The following is a 26,783-nucleotide window of genomic DNA, read 5'->3' as shown; positions in this document are numbered from 1 at the left end:
TTTTTTTTTTTTTTTTAACGTGTACGGGTGTATTGCTTGCATGCAGGTAGGTGCACCCATGCAGTGCAATGCCTGCAGAGGTCAGAAGAGGGTGTTGGATCCTCTGGAACTGGAATTGTGGATGGTTGTTAGCCACCATGTGGTGCTGGGATTTGAACCCAGGTCCTCTGCAAGAGCAGTCAGTGCTCTCTACTGCCAAGCCATCTCCTCAGTGTGAGGAACAGGAAGTCTTAGCAGCATTTTGCATAGTGTGTATAAAATATGAAGTCTTCAAAGAAACTGTTTTCTAGAACTTAACTTGTCTTTGTTTTCTTTCTCTCTTGATCTGTTTTCTTTCTCTGCATTTCAAACAGCCTGTGAGAGGTCAGTCCTCTGGCATATAGTCCACATTCATGGGAACTCAGAGACCACTGTCTGTGACCTAATGAGCTACGCTTAGATGTGTAACTGGGTCTGCACGTCAGAACATTATTATAAGCAGGCCAGTTTCTGCGTAGCTATTGTCTATCCTCTCATAAGCAGTTTTTATTCTGCGACCTCTGAAATTTTTCTCCTTTTGACATAAGACTTCTCCCCCTACATTCTGCTCTCTCCTTTTCTTCCTCTTTTTTCTTGGTGAGGAGAGTTCTTTTTGAGACAGGGTCTCGCTGTAGCCCCAGCTGCCCTGGAACTCACTATGTAAGACCAGGTTGGCCTCCATCTCACAGAGATCCACCTGCCTCTGCCTCCCAAGTGCTGGGATTGAAGGCGTGCGCCACCATGACGGCTGTTCTTCCTCTTGAAGCAGGATCTCACTTTTTAATCCAGATTAGATTTGAACTCAGGATAATCTTCCTGTTTCAGTCTCCACATGCTGGGATTATTGGCATTACTCACCACTCTATGTAGGACTTAAATCGTTTTTCCTTTCAAAATTTATTCTCTTTCTCTCTCTCTCTTTCTCTCTCATCCTTTCTCCATACCTCCCCATTATTCTCTTTTATCCCTTTCCCCATCCCATCAAACCCCTTCTTTCCAGTAAGTCTCCTTCCTATTTTTATGTATTGTCTTCTCTTTCGTGGCCCACTGCATTTAATTACGGCTGCTTGAGCATGAGTGGAGTGGGGGTTAACCATGTTTCCAGTGGTTACGCCATTGCAGAGTATGACTCCCACAACCACTAAGTTCCTGTGTATTTACTCTGGGAGGGGTGGGGCCTCATGAGCCCCTTCCCCATCCATGATAGAATGTTGCTAGACCCAGTCTTGTGCAGGTCTTGCTCAGGTAACCCCTGCTACTATGAGTTCATGTGTGCAACAGCCATGCTGTGTCTAGAAGACAGCATTTCACAGCAATGCTTTCCTTTTTCACACTCTTACATTCTCCCACCCTCCTTTCCCCATGTTCTTGAGCCTTGGAAGTGCTGATATCGATGCAGTGGTTAGGGCTGAGCAGTCAGCATTCACTTGTTCTCAGCACTTTGACCAATTGTGAAACTTTGCATTAACTATTGCCCACTACAAAAAGAAGCTTCTCCAACCAAGGTGGAAGAGAGCATTAATCTATGGGTAGAAGCATAAACATTTGAAAGACAGTTTGACACCATGTCCTGTTACCAAAGCAACAGTCATCAGTTCCCTCCCTGGGAACTGTAATAGTTTAAACTCTGAAAACAAAAAAAGTTAGATTAGTTTTGTGGATCTTCTTTTTTTTTTTTGTCTTCTTGAGACAGGGTCTGTAGCTCCAGCTGGCCTGGAACTCACTATGGAGACCAGGCTAGCCTTGAACTCACAGAGATCCGCCTGCCTCTGCCTCGCGAGTGCTGGGACTAAAGGCGTACGCCACCACGCCCGGCCGGATCTGTCTTTTTATTGGACGTTCCAGCAGCACCCTTCTTCCCTCCCTGCCTCCCTCCCTCTCTCTTTCTTTTTCATTTATTTATTGATTGATTTTTTGAGACAGGGTCTCAGTATATAGCTCTGGCTGACCTGGAATTCACTATGTAGACCAGGCTGAGCTCCAGGTCTCAGAGGCCTCGTGAGTGGTTGGTTTAAGGTCATGCACCACCATGCCCAGCTAGCATTCCTTAAAAACATGTTTTATGATTCATTTGAGAATTTCATACAATGTGTTTTGATCCTATTCAGATGCCCTCTCCCTCCTCTACCCTCAGCTTACCCACCCCCGACCCCAGTTTCATGCCCTCTGTTATCATTTGTCTTTTTTAAAGGCCTACCCAATCTAATCTGTTGTTTCTCTAGCATTCTTGGGTGTGGGTCTATCTCTTGGAGTCTGGGCAACCTACCAGGAATCATATCAGTAAGGAAAACTGACTTTCCCTCTCCCAGCATCTCTCAGTGGCCAATACATATCACACCCTCTCCTCCCAAGGCTCAGGGATCATTGTGGAAGAGGAGGGGCAGAAAATTTGTAAGAGCCAGAGGTGGTAGATGAATACAGTGAAACTGTTGTCAGGACACCAGGGTGGTTGCACATATGAACCCACAGCATTTATAACAACATGCCCAAGAACTGAGCAAATCCAACAGACAGGGCCCTCCCATGGATGAAGGGAGAGGGGGGCAGGAAGCCCCAGCCCTAGCTGTAGATGTGTAGGCAGTTGATAGCATTCCTTTCTTATTCTTGCAAATTCTATTTTCTTTGTCAAGTTGAAGAGTAACTATCTGAGCCTTCAGCATGTTAGCTTTTAAAGGAAGCTGTTTAATCTAAGCCTCTGAATGGCGTGACTACACCGCAGTGTGAACCAAGGTGTGACTCAAGGGTAGGGGACTTACATGTGTATTCCTTTCCAATCCAAGCCCGTTACTGTTGCAGGAAATGAGCATTGTGTGTAGGTACTGAAATAGTCCATGTTTCTAGGAAGAGGTAACCGAGAAGAGGATTTATTTGTGGGGAAGATTTAACGAGGGGCAGTTTAGGTAGCTACCATCAATGTCAAGATAATCCTTCAGACAGAACTGAAAATGGACAGGACCTAAGCTACAATTCATAACTGCTAAATAACCCTATCAGGGAATATGAAAACTTGCTTTATTTTCCTCTGTCTTTCTGGCCCTTTCTCATCAGCTCTTTCCTACTATTCTTCATTTGAATGTAGCATGACTTGAGCCTTTTCTGGGTCAATTTTGAGGTACACTTTATTCACATCATGGACACTGATGTGAAAGATTCATATTATAAGTCACAGGTGCTCAGCACTCTTGTTCTGATCGGTACCTGTGTGCGTATGTGCTGGTCTGAGTGCTCTAGAAAGGAGTGTTCCATCTTATTCTGTCTTTGATTATTCAGGGCCAGTAGCTATAATCAGAATTTCTGTGGTTGCTCTTTGAATGGAACATTGTTTTTCAGCCTAATGTGTCTTCTAAGATGGAAAGATGGCAAATAGATTTCCTTAGAGTTAGGAGGAAGGAGAATGAGAGTATGCTGTGTAAATACATTTGTATCTGTGCAAAGTTGATCAGAACCAAGAAAATATGGGTCTCTGGAGTATATTTTTGCATATATTACCTGTATCTGGCTTGAATATGCATTTTCTTCCTTTCTGGTTACTTATCTGTATATCCTGCTCTACTATATGAAATTTTGTAGAGTGTGTAGCTTTCTGACAGCAGAGCTTTTTTTAAATTTTTTTTTTTACTGAATGTTTTGTTGGTACATATGGTCTGACATGGATGAGCAGCCACGGTGAGATTTTGGAGTCTATTAAACTGGCTCATTAAAAAGATCAATCTGTTTCTGTAATAACACTGGGAGCCATCAGTCACTGGAAGAGGAAAAACTGACACCTGAGGAGAAAACACATTTTGGTAATTTGTTCATGACATGTCATGAACAAAAGAGCGCTCTGTATATTGTTTACAACTTTGGGGGTTTAAATTCTGTGACGATTGTTAAGCTAATGTACTAAATCGTCATGTGTTTCAGGGGTGAGCTTTGGCAACTTTAACTCTGTACCCTTAACTATTATTGTCACTGGCTGTTTTTCTTTTTAAAATATTCTTATTTTGCTGTGGTAGTTATTTGAGATAAAATCTCATATATCCTAGGTTGAATATGTCGTAGGTTGACTTCAAACTCTCTAGGCAGCCAAAGATGACTTTGAACTCGTCCTCCTGCCTCTACCTCATGAGTGCAGGATTAACAGGCCTCTACCACTCAGCCCCTCTAGCATTATTGTTATTTATAAAGAAATTTATTCTCTAGGGAAGCTTATGAAATCATTTCTTTTCCTGTGCTTTTTCCTGTATAGGAGGGTGAAATGTTTTTCTAGTCTCTTTTCAGAATAACTCTGGAGAGAGCCCCTGAACAATTGTGCGTCTGTAAGAATATTATAGAGCCTAAATTTTAAAAACAAAATTCATTTTAAAATCATGCTTTCTCTCAAAGCATTAGTGAAAGAAAATTCTGATTTGCATTTTGTCATTATGTAGAACTACATTCTTTATAGTAGACCTGTATTCTCCTGTCATTTTATAATGAGTCATGTTGAAGAAGGATTGGAGCCAGTTAAACGAAGTTAACACCTTAATAGATCGAGAACAGAAGTTAGCCCTCCCTAAAACACATCTCACTGATGGCTCACTGGACATGAGTACTTTCACCATGGAGTAAAGTAGGGGAAGAGCAGGCCCACACTACTTCATTTCATGGAGATGACAGAGTAAATTAAAATGAAGGGTTCAGAAAGATGCTGCTGTTATGCTGTTGACTGTAATCTTTCTTTTTCCCATAGCTTTGATATAGCAGGCATTTGTTTTGTCTTTAATATTGCTTTCTTACCTGTTTTGCTTATGAAAGCAAATGAAATGATCCCAGGTTTTGTATGAATACCATTGTTTGTTTGCTTTCTCTTAACTTCTTCAAATGATTACTGCTAAGTAGTAATCTTCTTATTCTCTATCATTATTTTAACGTAACTAGGTTTCACAGTTTAAGACTTCCAGACTTTTATTACTGAAGACATAAAGCTGGATTAATATGCTTTTCTTCTTTTACCGATAACTAAACATTTTCTACGAAAGACTTGCTTGAATCTTAGCTCTACATAATTTGTCACCTGGAGAGGATATTAGGGAAGTACCAGGACAATTCTTCTTCATAGCTGAGAAATCCAAGGCCCAAAGAATTTACCAAAAGTCACAGAGCTTCTTAGTGGAGAAACCAGCATTTTTACACACCAAAATCTTGCAGCTGTCCAAAATAACTTGTCATGTACAGAATTTAAATAAGGAAAGCTCAACTAAAAAATGGATTTTCGCATTCTCTAGTTTATATTTTTTTCTGTAATTGCCAAAGTGAGTAAATGCCATAGTATAATATTCTGAGGTTTTCTAAGTTTTTGTAATGATAGAAAATCCACAATGAGCCAGGGCTCCTGACTTAATGATTAAGTTTGCAAATGCTAAAGGTTGGGGTCGGTCAAAAAGCTGTCGTGTGGAAATGGTGTCCACTGAGTATGTGAGGTTTGTCACTGCCTTACACACCAGCTGAATAGAGTAGGTCCATTTATCCTTTTTAATACAACGAACAAAATCTCAATGATTTTGGCTTTCTAAAAAGGTAGAAAATGTTGCATGAGTAATTGACTCTGTAAATAAGAACTATAGCTATATAATCTACTGCATGTAGTATTCCATGAAAACAATCTAAAATTTTTATAGTCATATTTTGCACTGCATCTTTCATGCATTACTTGGTTTCAAGAAGTGCATACCCATCCCTGTGGTATGTCCTCAGACATGTCAGTTGTGCAGACTCATAGTGAAGTCCCATTGGTGAGAAAGAAGACTCAGTTGAGAGGACATTCTCGCCTCTGTGCATTCTGGCTTCAGCCAACCTGTAGCCTTACTTCTGCCACTCCTGTCGGACCCACTGTTCTAAAACTCCTGATGTCCAGCCCTATATTCCCACTATAGTGTCTGCCCCATTTCCTGCTTCTCAGCCTAACTCAGCATGTTTTATGTGAATGAAGGATTCCTCATCATAAATACAGTTATATATAAATAATGGCTACTGGTTACTGAGATTTTAAGATGTGCTGGGCTGCTCACTAAATAATTCACCCATAAACCAATAGCACTTCTTTTATGAAAGTGCTGCATATGGATTCAGGAAGGCTAGGTACATGTTCACATGGCTTACAAGAGGAACCCTAGAGTCTCCAACTTCAGTACCTATGTTCTTAAAATCATGGTTCTGTACCACCAGCCTCTGATTGTCGTAGCATGAAAGCTAAGTGCTTCGAAGGAACTTGTTGGATGCCAGTTACATATTCTTCATTTCTCTATCACCTCCCCCGCCCGCCCCCACACTCTTACTTTAAGTTTATTGGCAAGTCATAATCTTAGGCAGTAATCCTCTGTTAAGATCCAGGTCCCACTCATCTCTCTTTTTCCACTGAAGCAATGGATATTACATTATACACACTGAGTGCCTGAAACAAAATAAAACAAGACACTACAGTCCGGGTGTGGTGGCGCACGCCTTTAATCCCAGCACTCAGGAGGCAGAGGAAGGTGGATCTCTGCATTCAAGGCCAGCCTGGTCTACATAGTGAGTTCCAGGACAGCTGGGGCTATAGGGACATCCTGTCTCAAAAAGACCAAAAAAAAAAAAAAAGACACTACAAAGAAAACATTTCTTTCCCCAACTGAACAACAGCGTATTAAATGACCTCTGCCTTCAGGATTAGTTATTTATTTATTTATTGGTTGGTTGGTTGGTTGGTTTTTTTTAGGGGGGTCTTTTTTGAGACAGGGTCTCCCTGTAGCTCCATCTGGCCTGGAACTCACTATGTAAACCAGGCTGGCCTGGAGCTCACAGAGATCTGTCTGCCTCTTCCTCTCAAGTGCTGGGACAAAAGGTGTGCGCCACCACGCCTGGCTATTTATTTGGTTTTGAAATATTTGGTATCCCTGAAATTCCTAGGGTGGACAAACACAGCCTGATTGACTCAGGAACCAAATGTGGAGACTGGCTCTGTGACCAGGAGAAACTGGAGGACTCCAGCTGGAATGAGCGGATGACAAGTGAGACTACAAAAGCGTAGCTCCAAGCAGCAGCAGAAGACATGGAATGCTTCTGCAGTGGCAGAGATCAGAAACTGCAAGGGGACAGCCAGTAACAGACAGTCTTACTGTTGAACAGATGGCCAGTGCCAGGAGACATGTGAAAGAAAAATTCCTTCCTCCTGGGGGGAGGGCAGGCTCAGGTGGTTCCCTGAACCTTCATGTGATAATCTTTGAAGGTCCAGGCATCTTGTGTGTGTCTGGAGGGGCAAACATCTTATTTCCTTCTGAAGACGGTTGCATGTGGTGCTAGTTCTCCCTCTTGGGTGGTTGTGTAGCAATAGAGAGATTAAAGGTGCTTTTCTCCATCTGGCCCACCTAGGGATGGTTGTACGGCATTTAGCTCCACTGTGTAGAGGCCCCACTTCCCTCCAGAGTGATAGTAAAACACAGAAACCACTGAAGGTTGTCAGGAGAATTAAGCTTCATTTTCTTTCTAAGGAGGCAGGAAGATTTGTAATATATTTTGTTTTTGATATATTATTTAATATCTAGAAAATGTTTTATGTGGAAGTCTTATTTAAACTCATCCATTTCCTAACAGTTTCTGGAGACACTTCTTGATTGAATTATGCTTTGAGAATTAGATGATGAGAATGATTCCTTGAGTCAGAGTCTAGGCCTGCAATGATTTAATAAACAGCATGTGTCCAAAGAGGGAAGAAAGACATGTTTGTTATTGAGCTATTCATGCCTTTGACCTTTAATAACTTTTACCTCCTAAAATTGAGATATAGACTTCTAAAGTTCAAGAAAAAAATGAAGTAAAATAAATCTTCATGCTTGACAGAAGGCATTTCAGATCCTTGTCTCTGTGCTTTTGTTCTTGGGGGATAGGCCAAGGTTGATCATAGCTGTTGAGGCAAACAGCAGACAAGTTGGGAGAAGAGCTCTGGCTGTAGTTAGATGCTGGCATGGTATGACTGGGCCAAGATCAGTGTGTCCTAAGGCAGGGAGGAGGGGCCAGAACACATGTTAGCGATCAGCAAAACAATTTGGGTCTGCAGAAGACAGTTGTGGAGTTCTAAATTTGTAGGTGAGAGTCAAGTTATGAGGTGGTACTGGAAGCAAGAGAGGAAGACCAGCACGTTGAGCACGCTCAGTTTGAAATGCCTGTTGTAACTCCAGTGAGCAGCTAGGACACATTATGTAGTTATCCATTTGTCTGTAATGGGACTAAGATCACAATTTTGTCTGCTGCGTTTACTTTTCTTTTTGAGTCAGGGTCTTAACTGTGAGGCCCAGACTGACCTCACAATGGCAATTTTCTGCCATAGCTTCCCAAGTGCTGGAATTACAGGTGTGCACCGCCATACCTGGGGTCTTTGTCCTCATTCTAAGGTTTATTAGGCTTTGCCACTTTGCCACTAGAACAGTCTTTATAGTGGGATTGGCTCAATGTTGAAAACACACATACAGAAAAGAAAGTGCTCATAACCACTTCCATCACGCAGGACACTGGTCCTTACTCTCAGTCACCTGTTTGTAATTTTCCTTCTTTACCATTTTCTCAAATGATGTCATTTGTAATAAACGGTACATCTGGGTTTGCAGTACATACTAGCCACCATGACTTGTTAAATATTTCATACAGACTTCTGAAAATGTTTGTTTTCTTTCATGAGTAGTCAATTGACTGTCTCTATGGTTAAGAAATGGGGGTGGGGGACAGCCTCAGGTGGTAAAGTACAAATTTGGCCTTTTTAGTTGTTTCCATGTTGTTTTTTCTGATTTTTCCATTTTACTGGACAGGAACTAGAAAGTTAAGGAATCAAACGTCATGAAGCAGAGTCCCAACTTGCCTTAGATCAGACCTTGACCATATACTAAATGCCAAAAAGGTGAAATTCTATTCATATATAATCCTCCAATTGGCAAACAACATTCTGAGGTGGAGTTTAAAAATAATAAATGACTTCCACATAAGCCATGAGTTAACGGCAGTAGACTTCCTTATAGAGTTTGAATTATTTCAGGGGAGCCTGATATGGGACAACGAAAAAGTATTTAATTTTGCCTGATATACTTTGAAAAGGGCAACAGATAAAAATGCAAATATGGAATTTACCTAAGCAAATGAGGTAGAAATGGTTGTAGGCATTTCTAAGACGGTAGAGAGACAAACAGCAATTAAGTTGTTTTAGTTACTACTCTAGACATATCCTATGAATAGGGTAGACTGTATAGATAGATGAGGGTGATCCCTGGACACTTCCAGCTTCATGTCAGTGCTTTGTTGTCCCTGAGGAGATAAGCTTCATCATTTCACCAGTTCTCAGAGTAGGGGACTCAGTCTAGAATGCTGGGACCTTATGGATTCAAACCCAGCCCTGCCTAGTAGGACATCACACCCTTGTTTTGGCGGTAGAGGGATTGCTTCGTTTCCTGGAGTTGGCTCATTAAAGCAATAGCCCTGATCAAAGGCTAATGAAGATGGTGATAAATGGTAGACCTAACTGGCTGAGAACTGGCAGGATTTTCCACTGTTCCGTGTTGCTGCTGATGTCATTGCAGCGACGGCAGACAAAACCGTAGGTTGTACTGGTGGGGCACAGATGAGTTAAACACGTTTTGATGTATAGAAATGCTTTAGAGGATGTTCAAAGGTATTTAATTATACCTTTTATTTTCACATGCACACACAGACAGACACAGACACAGACACACACACACACACACACACACACAAAACTATGATAAATTCTTCAAAACAAACAACAGAGAACTTGACAAAATAAACTGTTGCAAACCTTCGGTTTGACCAAAAAGCCACCAGCCCTGGTTGTTTTCGTCTTCACACTGATGAATATTTCCCACATAGAGTAGTTAGAATATTATAACAGAGAACTGAGCTATTGGGTTTTCAAAACAGAAGGGACCTCAGCTGTCATCTAGTCCAGTGGTTTTCAAACTTGATTTCAGCAGCAGATTGTTTTTCTTTTAAAAGTGAAATCTTAGGCAGAACCCCATTTTGTAAAACAGGTAAGAATAACAAGTGGGTTTCCCTGGCCCTTTAAATCCTGATTGGCAGGGCAAACAGTTCTTCCGTGCCTACAGAATCCTTTGTGCACACCAGGTGTCACAGTTTGAAAACCACTGATCTAGTCCAACCCTTTCATTTTACAGATGAGCAAACTGAGGTCCAAAGAGGTTAAGTGACTTGCCCAAGGTCACACAGCTAGTCGTGGAAGAGCCAGGACTAGCTCTCAGGTCTCTTGACTTCCAGTCCCGTGCTCTTTCCATTACACCACACTGCCGGTAAGGTAGGTGCTGGGTTAGCATTATGTTCATAGCTCGTGATAGTCTTCACTGCTTTCCAACTGATGTGTGCTGGTAATGTGTACTGAATGCCAAACTATATTATTCAGAAATGTATAGGATATGAAAGTGCACATTAGAGTCACATAGACACACTTATGATAAATCAATATCTAGAATGTTTCCTTCACTTTAAAAACTTATTTAGGTAATGTCTGAGCTATATTGGATACTTTAGTCTGATTCCAGTGATCAATATGTATGGAGTCATTATGTTTAGTGCAGACACGTACCTGATGAGAGCGGCATTGAGATTCTGGCCGCCTTTCCCGTGGTGGCCATGGAGGGCTGTCATTTCCAATATTGGTCAGTATCCTGTCTGCACAGCAGGACATCCTTCTTTACCTTGTAGCGGGCATGAATCACTTTACATTAAACTCTGCAGATGCCCTCCATTCTTCAGGTGCTTGCACCTTCTGTCTACAGCCTCTTTATCCTTCCCAGTCTGGTGTGCGTAAATATTCACTGTGACTCTACCCTACAAGAACAGAAGGGAATGTCACCGTAGAGCCCTGTGGCCTCTGATTATCTCTAGCCATGATACAGTTTCCCCTCCAGTGTTCCTCTCTACTGTAATCAGACACAGACTGTCACTAGTGCCAGGAAAAAAGAAAAGGTTTCCAAGGGCCTCCATAACGATTCATCAACTTCAAAGTAAAAAGGTGCATAGAAATCTCCAGCCTCCATGAACTGGTACAATTCTTATGAGGAGACTGACTCATCTAGGAAAGTAGATGTTACCAATGTTACTGCTGCTTGGGGATGAGAGCCAGCTGCTAAAACATTAGTGTATAAGCCCTGATTGCAGCCGAAGTGGGATGCAATTTGTTCCTATCTTATCTGCTTTATCGGGTTAGACTACAAATCTCAGAGCAGCGACTGGTTATCAGGTTTCATTTACAGGATGCATTCCTACCGAGATCTAAGTTCAAAGTTTTGTGCTTTACATGCTGAAGTTCCCTTGAGGTTGTTCTTGTACTGCTGTATGACCTCACAACCTCAGCTAGGACACACAGATTCTCTAAGGCATGTGCTTCCTCAACTGTAAAATAAAGTAAGTGCAAAGGCCAGGGGTGGAGCTCACTGGCAGTGTTTGCCCAGCATGTGAGAAATTTGGGGTTCAATTGCCAGCATCTCTTACCACCTTAAAAAATAGCAGTGGCCTGGGTCTTCCTTTTAGCTCTACATATTTCTGTATGACTGCTGATTGTGTTTTCTCTTTGTTTTACTGACTCAAGATAATGTCGGGGGTTCTAGAAATTGCATGACTTAGTATATGAATGAATTCAGCGAGGTCATTGAACTGCAGTAGTATCTTGGTGAAGATAGAAATATTTTATTTCTTTGAGGTCTAGTTCTGTAGCCATTAGCTACAGGTGGCTATTGAACACCTGAAATGTGGCTACCATGAAATTGTATTTAAAACTTATATTTTAAACTTCCACATTGAACAACATGTGTTCTTGGACATGAAAGTCAGATGCCAGGTAAAATAGACAGATGTCCTTTATCTAGAGAGTGATGGCTTTCTTCTGATAAAACATCTTTGAATACAATAGATCTTTTCTTTCATCTTTAACTTTTTATTTTTTATTTATTTTTATTTTACATGTATGAGTGTTATGCCTACATGTATGTAAGTGCACATATGTCTTGCATTGCCCACAGAGGACAGAAGAGGGAGTCAGATTCCCTGGATCTAGAGTTATGGACTGCTGTTAGCCACTGTGTGGGTGCTGGGATTCGAACCTGGGTCTTCTGCAAGAACACCTAGTGCTCTTAACCTCTGAGCCAATTCTCCAACCCTTTTCTTTGATTTTTTTTTTTTTTTGAGACAGGGTCTCAATATGTATTCCAGACTGGCTTTAACTTGCAATCCTCCTGCCTCAGTCTTTCAAGGGCTGGGATTATAGGTTATAGGCCACTTCTACAGCAGGTTTTAGAGTAACTTGTGAGAAACCAAGTACCTTCTTTGCATGAGATTGTTGTCTATAGAAGGAGGCTGGGATTTCTCTTTGTTGTGACTTAATCACATGAGGTAAAGCTGCAAAGATGTTTGCTAATTTGATGACAAGTGAAGCCTCTTCTTCTGTTGACTTAGTGAACATTTCTGCCTGAGCATGGGTTTTAGTGAATTCCCATAGGGTTTCTGGGAAGCTATGTTTTGCAAGTCTAAGACCAATAAAGAAATGTTCTGTTGATGGTACAAGCTCAAATTGGAGTGTCTGAACAATGCTGAGTACTTTATGCAACAAAAGTCTTTCTCTTCCCTCCTCAGAACCAAAGAAAATGGCTTTGACAGAGAGCCTTTGCACTCAGAACATCCAAGCAAGCGACCATGCACTATTAGCCCAGGCCAGCGGTACAGTCCAAATAATGGCTTATCCTACCAGCCAAATGGCCTGCCTCACCCCACCCCACCTCCACCTCAGCATTACCGTTTGGATGATATGGCCATTGCCCACCACTACAGGGACTCCTATCGACACCCCAGCCACAGGGACCTCAGGGACAGAAATAGACCTATGGGTAAGACTAAAGGATCTATTTTCTTCTTTGGGGATTGGATATTTGAAGATTTTTGCTGTTACTTCTCTACTGAATTTGAGACGTGCAATCTGATAGGGGTAAATACAAGTCTTTATGTTGTATTCTTTATGAAAGAATTCAGAATTAATATACTCACCTTTAATCACTTGTATTTTAGTTAATTGATTTGTTAATTAATTTTGAAATAGTGTCTCAAACTTGCAGTCTCTTACCTCTGCTTCCCAAGTGCTGGGATTATATGCATGTACCACAACATTTTGGCATCACTTGTAGTCTTCTAGAGAATAGGTTAATTTTTTTTTGTTGTTTGGAGGAGAGCATAAAATATAAAACCCTTAATTGTAGTACAAAAAAGAAAAAAGTGGCTTTTACCTTGAATTCTTTCTAAACATGAGATTTCATATACATTGCAGCCACAGATGCTTTAATTATATTTTTTGTCTCAAAGTTCATTTGGACATTTCCAATCTCCATCCTGTTTCATATTTCTGAGATATTATACAGCATGCTGTCTGTGGCTTAACTTGGCAGGAGGAATACTTGGTACTTTTCTTTATTTGAAAGTGCCAATGATTAAAGTTAGTGCCAATTTTGCATCAAATAATAGAATGCAGAAGGCATGACTTTGGGCAAGTTTGTCTTCTATTTGCCTGCGTCCATATCTTCATTTCATACGATCCTGGAAGTGAAGGTTTTAGGAGACTTTGAAAGAACAAATTTCTACCATGGAAATGTCAGAGGGAGGTAAGTTTTGACTTATAGGTGTGGTTGAAGTAATGGCATCGGCATCAGGTAGTTAGTAAGCATGCTGTTCCTGGGACGTCCTGAGCTCTTAATTTGTGGTGACTCTAACTGGGAGCGGCAGTCAGCCTGTTCTTCCTTTTGCATTTCCTGTGTCCATAGCACCCACTAGAAGGTGTTCCTTTATCACAAAACTAGCTGTTGGCAAACTTACCTAACGTGGGTGATTTGGTGGCTAGCATGCATTGGATGAAATTTTAAGTCACAAACCAGAAAACTGGGCTGAAGATGCATAATCCCGAAAAACAGCCTACTGTTTGAATAATAGTGACAGTTGCTTTGCTGTTTTACGTTGATGTGAGATTTCCAACTAGATTACTAGATTACTAAGAGTTACCATATGTTACCATATGTAGGATCTCGTCACCCTTCTGTGTTCAGCCTTCTGTGTGTTTAGAAAGCAGTGAGGGAGAGTCAGAAGAGGGTTCAGGGAGAGTGATGATTGAAGCTTTGCTTGTGAGATACTAAATTGATGCTTCTGGTAGCCCATGGCAGTAATTTCTCCATTTATATAGTATGTCAGACAAATGGCTAAGCATATAATTTGTGCTTTCTTAATAGCCAATCTGTCTAATGCTCTCCCAGGTACCATTTCTGAAGAGCTTTCAAAAGTGGTTATATTCTTCCTCAGTCTGGACTGATATTTTTGACCTAAATGTCATATGTGCTAACAACTTTCTTCTATGCAAAAACTGTACCATTTATTTATGGCTTAAGACCTAAAAACTATAACTGCTCATTTTTAAACAACAGTGGAATCCTCTGGCCACTATAAGGCCAGTTCAAGAGATGCCCTGTCTTCCACATGAAAATGGCTTCTTTCTTAGGCAGCAAGTGCTATTTGATGAAATATTAGTTATTGGGCACCAAAGACTAATCAGCAAGAAAGTAATTACACTTACGTGCAATAATTATGTTTTCATCTAGTAAAATGAAATACCCCTTTATGCATTATATCTGCAACCACTGGTTTTATGTGACTTTCTTCAGACTGTGTTTCTTACCTTTTAATTATATTAGCTTATAAAACTAATAGTGCTAATCTCTATAAGTATATGCAGCTACTTAAGCATCCCTAAATTCTGGAAGAGTTTAGTGTGTATTAATGTAAAATAAAATCTTGATGGATGTATTATGGTGTTATATCAGGCTGCCATTTTATGGATATAAAAATCATCATAAAGGTGTGGTTTGTAAATGCCTATTATGTGTAGAGGCATGTACTCATTAGAATCTTTAATGAGCATGAACTATTTTCTCCTTGTACATCCTTCTACCATTATCAATATAAATCGAAACCTGATGGTATATGACATTGGGATATTGAGAAATGTAAAATTTCATTTTCTTATTTTTTTTCTTATTCAATTCTATCTAACTTTGACTTGTAGACTTCAAAAGCATCCAACGAATCCTTTACTTCTTTACCAAATACTGGGAATCAAGCTAGTTTCTAATATTATTTTCTTTTAATAAGATGACACTTAGCACTGTTCCATAAGGGTTGGACTCCATTGGCCACACACATCCCATTTCTCATTAGTTATTCCTGGTGTTAGAATGTGTATTGGTGTTGTGTAGTGTGCTGAAGTTTTGATACATTTGAGACTTCTATAATTCTTGGTCCTTAAAAGCAGATATCTAGTTGCCCCTGTTATGAATGTCCTTGTCACATTTATATTCTTACTGCTCTCTAGTTGTTTTCTGTGATGACTAATTTTAACATTAGTGCTTATTTCCCCCTAAAAACACAGGCAACAAATAAGTCAACAAAGATTACATATTTGCAAACATTTCAACTTGAAATAATCACAACAAACAGCAATAACTAAATATTACTTTTTCCTAGTGTCTTTTCTGTTATGCAAATTAGTAAAACATATTTGTAGTTTTACTTTTTTACCAATAGGTGGCATTGACAATTTTAACTTTTAAAATGTATTTTTGAGTATTTTCTAATTGGACAAGAAGAAGCAGTTTATATTCAGCACATTTTATTCAGTTCCATTAGTCATAAGTACACATATACTCATGGTTGGCTAAAGAATGTCATGTAACTCATCTGTGGTAGGTCGCCCCCCCTCCCCCACTTGCTGTAAATCAGCTAAGAGAAAGGATTTCTAAACACTTATATTTCACAGGAAGCAGAATGCAGTGTCTTCTAGGTCTAGAGTTATTTAGTTCTTAAAGACGGCCCTCAGGGAAGGACACTCCGTGTCTGGAAGCGCCCAGGCCTGCCAGACCTAATCTTCTGTTTAGAGGAGCACTGTGCGGAGTGCAGCCAGTTGGATGGATTTGTTCATCTAAAATGGAAAATAATGTCCTAGACCAGTTGCTGTTCTTTGACAGTTGAATGTAAAGGGCTCTGTCCATGGGGAGTCTGTAAAATGAGCCTCTGATCAGGGCCTTCTGTCCTTTCAGTGAGACACAGAAACTATTGTTTTCAGATGAGCATCTTAGCAACCACTCATATTCATTAGCGTTGCTGCTGGAGCCAGGAGTGGTGGCTCAGACCTGTGATTTCAGCACATCGGAGAGGTCAGCCTGAGCGACAGTGACACTACCACTACGTCTCTGAAAACAAAACAAAACAGCCAGGTGTGGTGGCGTGCGCCTTTGTTCCCAACACTGGGGAAGCAGAGGCAGGCAGATCTCTGTGAGTTCAAGGCCAGTGTGGTCTACATAGTGAGTTCCAGGCCAGCTGGGGCTACAAGGAGATCTCCTTCTGTCTCAAAAAGACCAAAAACAAAACAAACACAAAAACTGGTGTTTGCTTGGTGAACATTTACATGTTGCCCTGTGTGTGTGCGCACGTGTATGCACAAGCACACACAGGCATATAGTATACAAAGGCTGACATTGAGTATCTCCCTCAGTTGTGCTCTAACTTACAACTTTGAGACAAGGTTTCTTCCTGAACCTGGAGCTCACCAATTCGGCTAGACTGACCATCAAGCCCCGGGGATTGCCCTGTCTTTGTCTCCCCAGACGTGCTGTACTGCTGCACCTGGCATTTTACTCGGGTGCCAGATATCCAAATTCAGTCCTCAAGCTTGCTCGGCAGGCAGTTTAATGACTGAGACATCTCCGCAGCCCACATTATTTTTTAATAGTAACTATGACACAAATGAAGATTAATACTTATGAGTTTCAAGTAAGAATTTTCAGTTTCTTGCCTTGAATATATATTGGTTAATTATAACTAGCATGTTGATTTTTTTTTTTCATAAAGACTGTCTTATGGTGCTGGGTATGGTGGTATATTCCTGTATTTCTAACACTTTGTTGGTTGAGTCAGGAAGATTGAGAATTTGAGGCCAACCTAGGTTGTAGGTTGAAACAAAAACAAAAACAAACAAAGCAGAAAACCACACATAAAGAGTATCTCATTTTTTTTAACTTTTTATATTTTGATAAATTGAATGATTGCATGCAGCTATGATATCTGAGCTTTTTCAAAAGTTCATGGCCTAGCTTTATCAATGAGGGGTGTGTATTACAATTGTATTCACTTATAACTATGCTGAAATGTAAAACTTTTTACCATGCTTATTTTGAGAAAGCATATCCTTTGTAAAATAAGTTACTCTGTCTTTATTTTTAATGCACAGTAACCACATTTTGAAATGTATTGGTTAATTGACAGACTCTTTGTTGGGAATTGAACACAGGGCCTCATGAATGCTAAATGTACTCTTGTAACACCACACTACCTTGGCACTCCAAACGTAAGAAATCTCATCCCTGATTTCTTGTGTTCGTTAGAGTTAGGGAGTACCATGTGCACGGTCAGCTCTTAACTCTGATAGGTCCTATCAAAGTCATCATGTGTTCATATTGGGTTGTTGTAGATGAGTCGTCATTGTGTGCTGCATGACTCAGGATGATTAAGCCTCCTTCCCTCCATTTGTAGGGTTGCATGGCACACGTCAAGAAGAAATGATTGACCACAGACTAACAGACAGAGAATGGGCAGAAGAATGGAAGCATCTCGATCATGTAAGATAGCAGTAATCCTATGGGTTGAAAATGTTTTGAAAATAACTGAAATGAGGTCATGTGACACTCTTTGAAAGTATTACATTTCGTCTTCTTGAGAAAAAAAAATGAGTGTGAATGTTTGAAGTAGAATACAGGGTCTGGTCTCTAAACTGATTCGAAAGTTACTTATGAGTGATATTTTGATCTTAGTAAAACACAGACCAGCAGTCTACTGTTTCACTGTGAAAGGGTCACTTAGCTTATAGATTAATAGGCTCTGTATTTGGAGAGATGGATTTCCTGGCCATAATACTGTTAAGTAAAAATCTGCCTGTCATGATTCCCATTTATACCTTCTGGTTATTTTTCTTCTCTCTCCCATTGAATTTGTTCAGCTATGAGGTCTGAATTTCAACTCCTCCCATTGATGACAGTATTAAACCAAAGGCTTCAGGAATAAAATTGTGTCTTTCATTGGTCTGAAATGTTTTGTGGCATTATTCATCAACTTCTTTTAATGTGTGGAGATATATATGTTCTTCCCTTTCCCCTGTTCCACATATAGCTGTTAAACTGCATAATGGACATGGTAGAAAAAACCAGGCGCTCCCTCACCGTACTAAGGCGATGTCAGGAAGCAGACCGAGAGGAGCTGAATTACTGGATCCGGCGGTACAGTGATGCTGAGGACTTAAAAAAGGGCGGCAGCAGTAGCAGCAGCCACTCCAGGCAGCAGAGTCCCGTCAACCCAGACCCAGTTGCATTAGGTACTTTTTTCTTTTTTCAAATGAGCACCTTGAACGCCTACTTCTTACTCTGTTCTTACTGACTTCATTTTAAACATGTGTTTCCAAAAACAAGGAATGCTGGGAGAATTTAAGGGCAAAACCACTTCACATATCTTGTATATCATTTTGTCTGTTAGGGAAGAGGGTGAATTGGCATGGCAAGAAATGGTCATAAAACGCACTCTCTTTACAGGTGAACGCAGTGAGCCAATGTCTGAGTTTCAGAACTGAACCAGACTGTGTGCTCCCTCACAATATAGCTGTTAGGATCCTGCCCCAAACCAGTCAATACACAAACTCAGCCATGGGCCTGGGGGTGTCTCTATTTCTAGCAAGATCTCTAAAAGACTCTTCTACTGCACGCAAGAATGTATCTTTTCTAATTGTCAATTAAGGTATAGTTTGTAAGACAAGCTTTTATGTTCCTATATTGCATAATAAACTAAAGCCACCCTTCCCCAGTGTGCCCTCTAGAATGCTTCTGCCACATGGAAATCAGTGATTACAAGTGTAGCTCTTCTGTGATTTGATCTTAGATTGTTTGGGGGATTTTTTATTTATTTTCAGTTTTTGAGGTAGGGTCTCCATGCAGCCCAAGCTGGCCTGGAACTCGCTTTGTAGACCAGACTGACCTTAATCTCTTAGAGAACCACCTGCCCCTACCTCACAAGTGTTGGAATTAAAGACATGTTGGAATTAAAGACTCCTGGCTTGGTCTTAGATTGTTTGATCATGATTTCATTAGTTCTAGTTACTTAATGCGGCTAGTTACATAATGTTATAATAATGCTATGTAATGTTATAATCACCCCTACTATGAACCTATATTTGCTATTGATATTTGGGGATTATCATAGTCATAAATAGAAATCTTCTAAATACTGAAAGATCTTAACTTGAAAGAATTCAAGTGGCCTGAGAACTTTTCTCTAAATGAATAAGAAATGTCATCATTTGCAAGTTTACATCACTGGCCATTCTACTATTTGAGTAAGCTTACTGGAGAATTTTGTTTTGTCTTGTCTTTTTTTGAGACAGGTTCTTACTTTGTAGCCCTGGCTGGCCTAGAACTCACACATCCACCTACTGAATGCTGGGACCGAAGACGTGCATCACAATGCCTAGCTATAACTCAGTTTTTTAAAAATACCATCCTCGCTACAAATTGAATTGAATAGCTCTGGTGCAGAATAAGCCTGCGATTTGATATCATCTCACTATGGCTGACTCAGAATTGAAAACTTGAGGCATATTTACCTGGCTGTTATTCTCATGTTAGCTTTTTTTTTATCTTTTTGAGACAGGGTCTCCCTGTAGCCCCAGCTGTCCTGGAACTCACTATGTAGACCAGACTGGCCTTGACCTCACAGAGAACCGCCTGCCTCTGCATCCCAAGTGAGTGCTGGGATTAAAGGCGTGCGCCACCACGCTCAGCCCATGTTAGCTTTTTATATGAAAATATTCTGAGCTAATGCACTGTCCTTTGGACTTAGATTTGTGGATTTCTGCTAATCCTTGATGCTAAATGCTCGTTGTCCATAATAAATATTAAATAAGAAAGATTCCTAGGTATGTGATTTACCCAACAAGCATTATTCTAAAGAGTTTATAGACACAACAGCATTGTATTGTCAGGTTGTATTAAGGCAAGTAATGAAAACAGAATTGTTTGATTTGAACCAGTATTAGTCTAAACAAAGTTATGAGGAGCAGAGTACAATATAAGCATCTTGTTTTTATCTCCTTACTGATGTCAAAAATTGGTTAATCATGGCAGATTTGTAAGGATGAAAGAAGGGAGATATTTATAACCAACAATTATAGGCAGAAATTGAGAGCCCTAAAGTAAATAGGCCTTTGGAAGCAGATATGGTTTGGTGGGCTCTGTGGCACACAGAGTCAGCACGTACCTGTTGAGGTTTGCCATATGGGAAGCACTGTAAAAGTTAAGGTGATGCTTCATTCTGGCCCTCATTCTGGGCTTTTGGATCCAGTGGAAGAGATACACAAGCGACCATCTGAGTCAGCTTTCCATTGCTAAGGACTTTTCAGAAGTTGACTACTTTGTAGATAGTCACCACCACTGCACAATCTCTGACCATGATAATGCACAATCACATTCTCTAGGAAGACACCTTTGGTCTCTGTGGTACATAATCGAAAGAATAGACTTGGCTTACAGAAAATCTTTTCCTTAAGAGTACATAAATTACTATTTTTAGTGATGTTTAATGAATTCATATTCTTGGTAAAGCTTAGGTGTTGCTTTAGCTTTAAGCCTTCATAAGTTATATTCTTCAATGGCTATGGACTTACTTGACTTCACTGTTTAGACTTTTCTCAGCTGGCCTGGAATTCACTATGTATACCAGGCTGGCCTTGAACTCTTTTGCCTTCTGAGTGCTGGGATTAAAGGTGTACCCCACCTCGGCCTGGCCATTGATTAGACTTTTAGGATAGTCCTGTGATTTTGGAACATAGAACCCTAAACTGCCTACTGAGAAGCTACCACAGATGTTAAGCGCTATATAGTTCACAGATTCTAGCATCTAGTGGTTCTTTTTCTTTCGTGTCTTTGCTAGTTGATTTGTGACTCCTTTGGATTCTGTTTCCTGGAGCCATGTCTGGCTGTAAGTGAGAAGACAGGTAGTTTGTTATCACAGACCATGTGCATTTACACGCAGTGCTTTCTAACTGAATGCACAGATATGTGTAATAAAAAGAATAGGGATTAATGACAAAAAAATCTATTTTCTTTTGCTGGAAAGTGTCTTGTGGGTGCATGTGCACAGATTAAAGCTATGAACAGGTCTGTAGTTTTACATACATGTAGATCTCTTTATACTATAAGTTGTGTTTTCCAAAGTTTTAAGCTGTCAAGTCTCAAATGAGACCTTCAGAATATATTATAGAATATATATTTGGTTCCAGATACTGCCCCACTTCCATCACAAACTTGGAAATACTTGGAATGTTTAGCCAAACACACATTCTTAGCATTTTAAAATGGTGTTTTGGGACTTCATGGAAGAAAATGTGACTTCCATGACTGATGTGCTGGGTTTGTTAAGATTCAATCCCAGCCTCGCTTTTGAAATACATCCTCAAGATTAAGTCAGTGTGGGGAATTAGAAAATAACACGATTAATCTATCGCTCATTGAATTTTGGGAGTTTTCCCCAGACAAGGAATAAAGACTGTATTGTGAGTAGCCTCTGACAGTTTGAAACACTGATAGCACCCTGATCTCATCATGTTGTCTCCGTTCTTTAAATAAAATGCAAGCTGATACCATAAAGGCTTATCTTTTTCTTCTCTTTCTTTCTTTTTCTCTTTTTCTTTTGAGATAGGATTCATATAGCTCAGACCTGCCTCCAACTAGCTATAAGTTTAGGATGACCTTGAACTCCTGATCTTCCTGCCTCTGTCTGAAATTCTGGGATTTCAGGCTTATGCTCCCATGCCTATCTTAACAGACTTTTCAAATTAGATTTTTCATTAGAAAAATCAGATAATTATTATTATTTTTTTATTATTTCTCTTTTGTTGTCCAGGGAAAACCCTAAAGATCCAACTGCTAACGGTGTTAGAAAGCTGCTTTTCAAACTGTTGTCTTTCTTTTTAAAGTGCAACCCTTATGCATTCAGGTTTTATTATGATGTGTGCTTGACTGGCAGAAGGCTGACCTGAGGAGAACTGACAGATATAATCACTGACTTGTATACCAGCATTGCCTTGTATAGAGGGAACCTCGCCCTGGCCCTTCATGAGATCTGGAGTGCCAGGTCCTATCTCTTCCCTTGTGTACAGTTCCTTCTCTTTTCTCTTGGTTCCTAACATTTTACTCCCTTTAAATTACTTTTTTTTTCACTAACTTTCGAGTAGTCTAGAATCTTTCTGCAGTTCATTGGGGGGGGGGGGGTCCTCCTTCTGTTTTTCAAGACAGTTTAAAACATCGTTAGAAGCCAGGCATGGGTCCATGCCTTTAATCTCAGCACTCAGGAGGCAGAGGCAGGTGTATCTCTGTGAGATCAAGGCTACCCTGGCCTACATAACCAGTTTCAGGCCAGACCTGGGGTTACAGGCAGACCTATCTCAAAACACAAATGTGATGGCGCACGCCTTTAATCCCAGCACTTGGGAGGCAGAGGCAGGCGGATCTTTATGAGTTTGAGGCCAGCCTGGTCTACATAGTGAGTTCCAGGACAGCTGGGGCTACAAGGAGACCCTGTCTCAAAAAAGACAAAAATAAATAAACAAACAAATAAATAAATAAATAAATAAAACAAAGATCCTTAGGGAGGGTTTGAAAAGAAAATTTATTAGTGAATTTAAGGCTAATGTCAGAAACTGAGATATAAAGCCTTGAAGTCTGATGCATTCATTCCTTGTAGGTTTTTGAAGGAATACTATGATGCCACGGCAGTAATTCAGAAAGTTTCTCTATGTGTGTTTTGGTAAGAGTTTAGCTCTTGCCAGAAAGATAATTGCCAGAAAGAAGTTTTTGGTTTAATTTAAGTGGAAGAAAAAAAATCAAGCTGGCCTCCTAGAAAGTTTAGCATTTAAAGAGTTTCTTGAAATGGTGACTTGACACTTTAAACTCAGTAGTGAGACTGAAGTTTAGGATTTCTCCTTTCTCTCTGATCTAGCACTGTAGGTGAAAGTGCAGCTTCTGACTAGATTCTGGATTTGAATTCTTGATTCTTTCCATACTTGTGAATTTGGTCAAGTCCCAGATTTCACTGTGTCTCAGTTATAGATGAGGGTCATGGATAAAATGAAGATAGTAATAATACACACACCACAGATATTTGGAATTTAGGCTTTTCTATCAGAATTAAGAGGCCTAAGACATAAAAGGGTGTCTGATACATAGTGAATGTAATATAAGTATTGAAGTATCGCATTCTCCAAAAGAATTTGAAAGAATAGTGTTTAGTGAAATTCATGGATTTTTTTTTTGACTCAGGCGTTCAACGTGTGCATGTGTGTAAATTTTATGTGTATGAGTGTATTGCCTGCATGTTTGTAAGTGCACCCGTGTTGTGCAGTGCCCACAGAGGTGAGACGAGGGCACTAGATGCCCTGGAACTGGAGTTACGGATGGTTGTTAGTTGCCATGTGAGTGCTGGAAACTGAACCTGGGTCCTCTGCTAGAGCAGCCAGTGCTCTTAACCCTGGAGCCATCTCTTCAGCCCCTGGGCGGCCAACACTGTAAGGTGATAGTGGATTCTTAGATATTTTTTAAGCTACAAAATATTTCCAAGCATGATTTTTATTGGCAGAGAAATTAAAAAGGAATTCTGCCTTAAATGGAGTATTGTATCAAATTTATTCTACACAACTGTAGAAACATAGTTTTTCTTCAACCAAAGAAACATTTTTCAACTTCTGTACTACCAGAATATAAAACTGTAAGCAAGTTGAATAGACCTGTGTGTAAAATTTAGATTTTTATACACTTCTATCGATTCTTTTAAATCACATCATGGACATCAACTGAGTTTATAATGCAAATCCTATTGTGATTTAAAAGCTTACTTTATTAGTAATATTAGGTTTAGAATACTGTTAATTAAATATGCTCATCTCAAAAACAAGGAGATGGTGCTTTCTGGAACATTAGGTATGCTAATGATTAAAGACAGAAGTGTGAATGCGGCAGCTAGCTTCTAGGTGATGTGTGGGCTTCTGAAAGATAGTCTCAAATTTTCTGAATTTATCATTAAGAAAACAAAAGTGGCATTTATAAGGATGAGATCATTTAACCTTTCCTTTCTTTTGATAGTTTCTGTAATAGATATTATCATGATCACAGCCTCATTCTGCCCACTACAGGATGAAGGTCATGCGTAGGTGCTGCCGAGCTTTGAGCATTGCTGTCCTGAGTCAGATGAGGTCCCATTGGTTCTCCAAAGGCTCTCAGCTCATCCCTTCATGTATATTGATGGCGGCCCTTGCTGTATCTAGTCCCCAATGGTCTCCATTCTGTCGTAAGTGTAGTGCATCTTCCATCTCCTTCATACATCGTAGATTGCTCTTTGTTTTCTTTCACATTTCTTGTAACATTTCCCTCCACTCTGATTGGTTCCTTCTCTTCATAGGTGTCTGTTATCTTAAGGAGGTTGGCTTGCCTCCTCTTCCCTCTACCGCCAAGCAATTTGTACCTCCAAACAAGCTAAACTTAATTTAGAAGGACTTTTCTATAATGTTCTCATCTATCAGTAATTGCATTGTATACGTGTTTTGCATTGTGAATTAGAATCTTCTATAGGCTCTCCTGTCTTTGTTTCTGCCGATATATTTTAGAACAACGATCCATGTTTACAGCAACTTATATTTTAAAGGTAGTTAATAGTTAGAATCTGAGCTTTACATTCTTAGTGTTTTCTTCTCTAGCCAGTGTTTTTAAAGAATACGGTGCTAAGACACTTGTCTCTTTTTCTCATATTTATCAACTTCAGGATTTTTGTTTGTTTCTTAAGCTCCTTTTGCTTATATAGATTCTGCTGTTGCTGCTACTTAATCAGAAGATACATTAAATGCATTAATCATGTAGTTTCTATAATCTGTTGAAGTGATAGCTTTAGTAGTCGTCACCGAAACAGATAGATTTCAAGGAGTAAACATACTGATGTCTCAGTCCTTCCCATTCTTAGACCTGGTGTTCAGCAAAGATACAGTAACGCAGAACTGGAGAGAATGCTGGCTGCTTTGAACACAACTGCTTCACAAAGTGGATTAGGATTAAGAAAATTGTTCTACATAACTGGTTTCAGGATTTCTATTGGATATGTAGATTGGGTAGGATTTGGCTATCTGAGGATATGACACTGTATCATTAAGAGAGATGTAGCCAAGAAGAACACAGCACAACTTTCCAGTATGGTGCAGCAAGATACCCACTGTGTAGCACATAGGAGGTTGACTGAACCTAAACATTGACATTTGACCAAAACTGAGGGTGTGTATATTCATGAGATTTAAGTAAAACATACAAAAAATGTTATTTACGAAATTCAAGTGTTTGCTTCCAATGATAAAGATAGTGAATTGGTAACTGTAGAAAGAACTTCCGTCCCCACTCTTATCAAGTACTACTTGGTGTGCTGCTTACTGCAAACTTCTCTGGTGCTTTTGCTGTCTTAAAGTTTTATGCTATTTGATTAAGTATTAATAGAAAAATGTTTACAGTCCTTTCTTCATCTGAGTTATTTATAAAGATATGAAGATATATGCACATATAGACACATATTCCACCTGGTGATGATAATGAAGATAACCATGTAATAGTAAGTACCGCCTTTAATCCCAAGAACAGAGCTCTCAAAGGATAGTGGTGTTTCCCTGGGTTTACAGATGAGGCAGATTTAGCTGCACTGGTTCTAGAACTCTCTTCACTTTCTGCTACCTGGGACTAGTAATTGGCATCTTTTATGCATGGACTTTGGAATACTTACCATTACCTTACCTGCTCTTTTTAGTAATGTTTGACTATTTATCCAAAGGATATTTTAAAACTATTACTCTTTCTTAAACCTGCTAAATGAAAAACAAACAAACAAACAAACAAAAAACCCATTTGCCACTTGAGAGAAGTCAATTTTTTTTTTGACTATAGGCTTTACAGATCCGTTTTAATCCAACTAATCACCGCAAATAAAAGTGTTTCATCCTTTGAAGCAAATATTTGAAAGGTGTTATAAATAAATCTGTTATCACTGTATTGCATGGCTAAATGTGAATTTGATCGCCTTTCATTTCTCATGGAAACAGTTATGATGGTATACAAGGTAATCTTGAATAACCTAATTAGCCATATCTTATATCCTTTAAGTCTTATGTAATAAATAGTTTCATATAGCTTTTTTGAAAAACAAAAATTAAGTTTAAAAGTTTTGTTTTTTGTTACTTTATAAAAATGAATGTATATGAAAATGCATGGCTATTTACAGCTCATCCTATTATTAAGTAGTCATAAGACTATAAAGGAAGCCTTTATAAAGAAACCTTTTTTATTTGAAATAATTTTGTACTTACACATTGCAAAGAGGGAAGGCAGTTTCCATATATCTTTCACCAAATTGCCATAAACTTCTTAAGCATAACTGGGGAAGTTTAGTATTCTGGCTAACTGATGATCTTTGTACTGTGCAAAGATTCAAATATATGTAAAGGATTCAAATTAATAACTTAGAAAATTATGATTTGTCTGGACTAAATTTCTTTTAATCTTTAATATAATATGATGAAGTTTTTTTTTTTTTTTTTTTTTTTT

At 39.5% G+C, this 26,783-nt stretch overlaps 1 protein-coding gene across 6 annotated transcripts in view; it reads left to right on the top strand.

Moving 5' to 3' along the window:
* The window catches only part of Runx1t1 (RUNX1 partner transcriptional co-repressor 1), a 159,268-nt gene that overhangs the window by 106,948 nt on the left and 25,537 nt on the right, over positions 1 to 26,783 (top strand). For all 6 annotated transcript variants that reach the window (XM_008827631.3, XM_029560898.1, XM_008827630.3 and 3 more), the window contains 3 exons: positions 12,664 to 12,914; positions 17,650 to 17,735; positions 18,283 to 18,484. In XM_008827631.3, coding sequence (XP_008825853.1) covers positions 12,664 to 12,914; positions 17,650 to 17,735; positions 18,283 to 18,484 — 539 coding nt within the window. The remainder of the gene's footprint in view (positions 1 to 12,663; positions 12,915 to 17,649; positions 17,736 to 18,282; positions 18,485 to 26,783) is intronic.

Source organism: Nannospalax galili, unplaced genomic scaffold, assembly GCF_000622305.1.
Source record: "Nannospalax galili isolate Female #2095 unplaced genomic scaffold, S.galili_v1.0 scaffold872, whole genome shotgun sequence".
Lineage (NCBI taxonomy): Eukaryota > Metazoa > Chordata > Mammalia > Rodentia > Spalacidae > Nannospalax > Nannospalax galili.
This window is presented reverse-complemented; position numbering and strand designations above follow the sequence as displayed.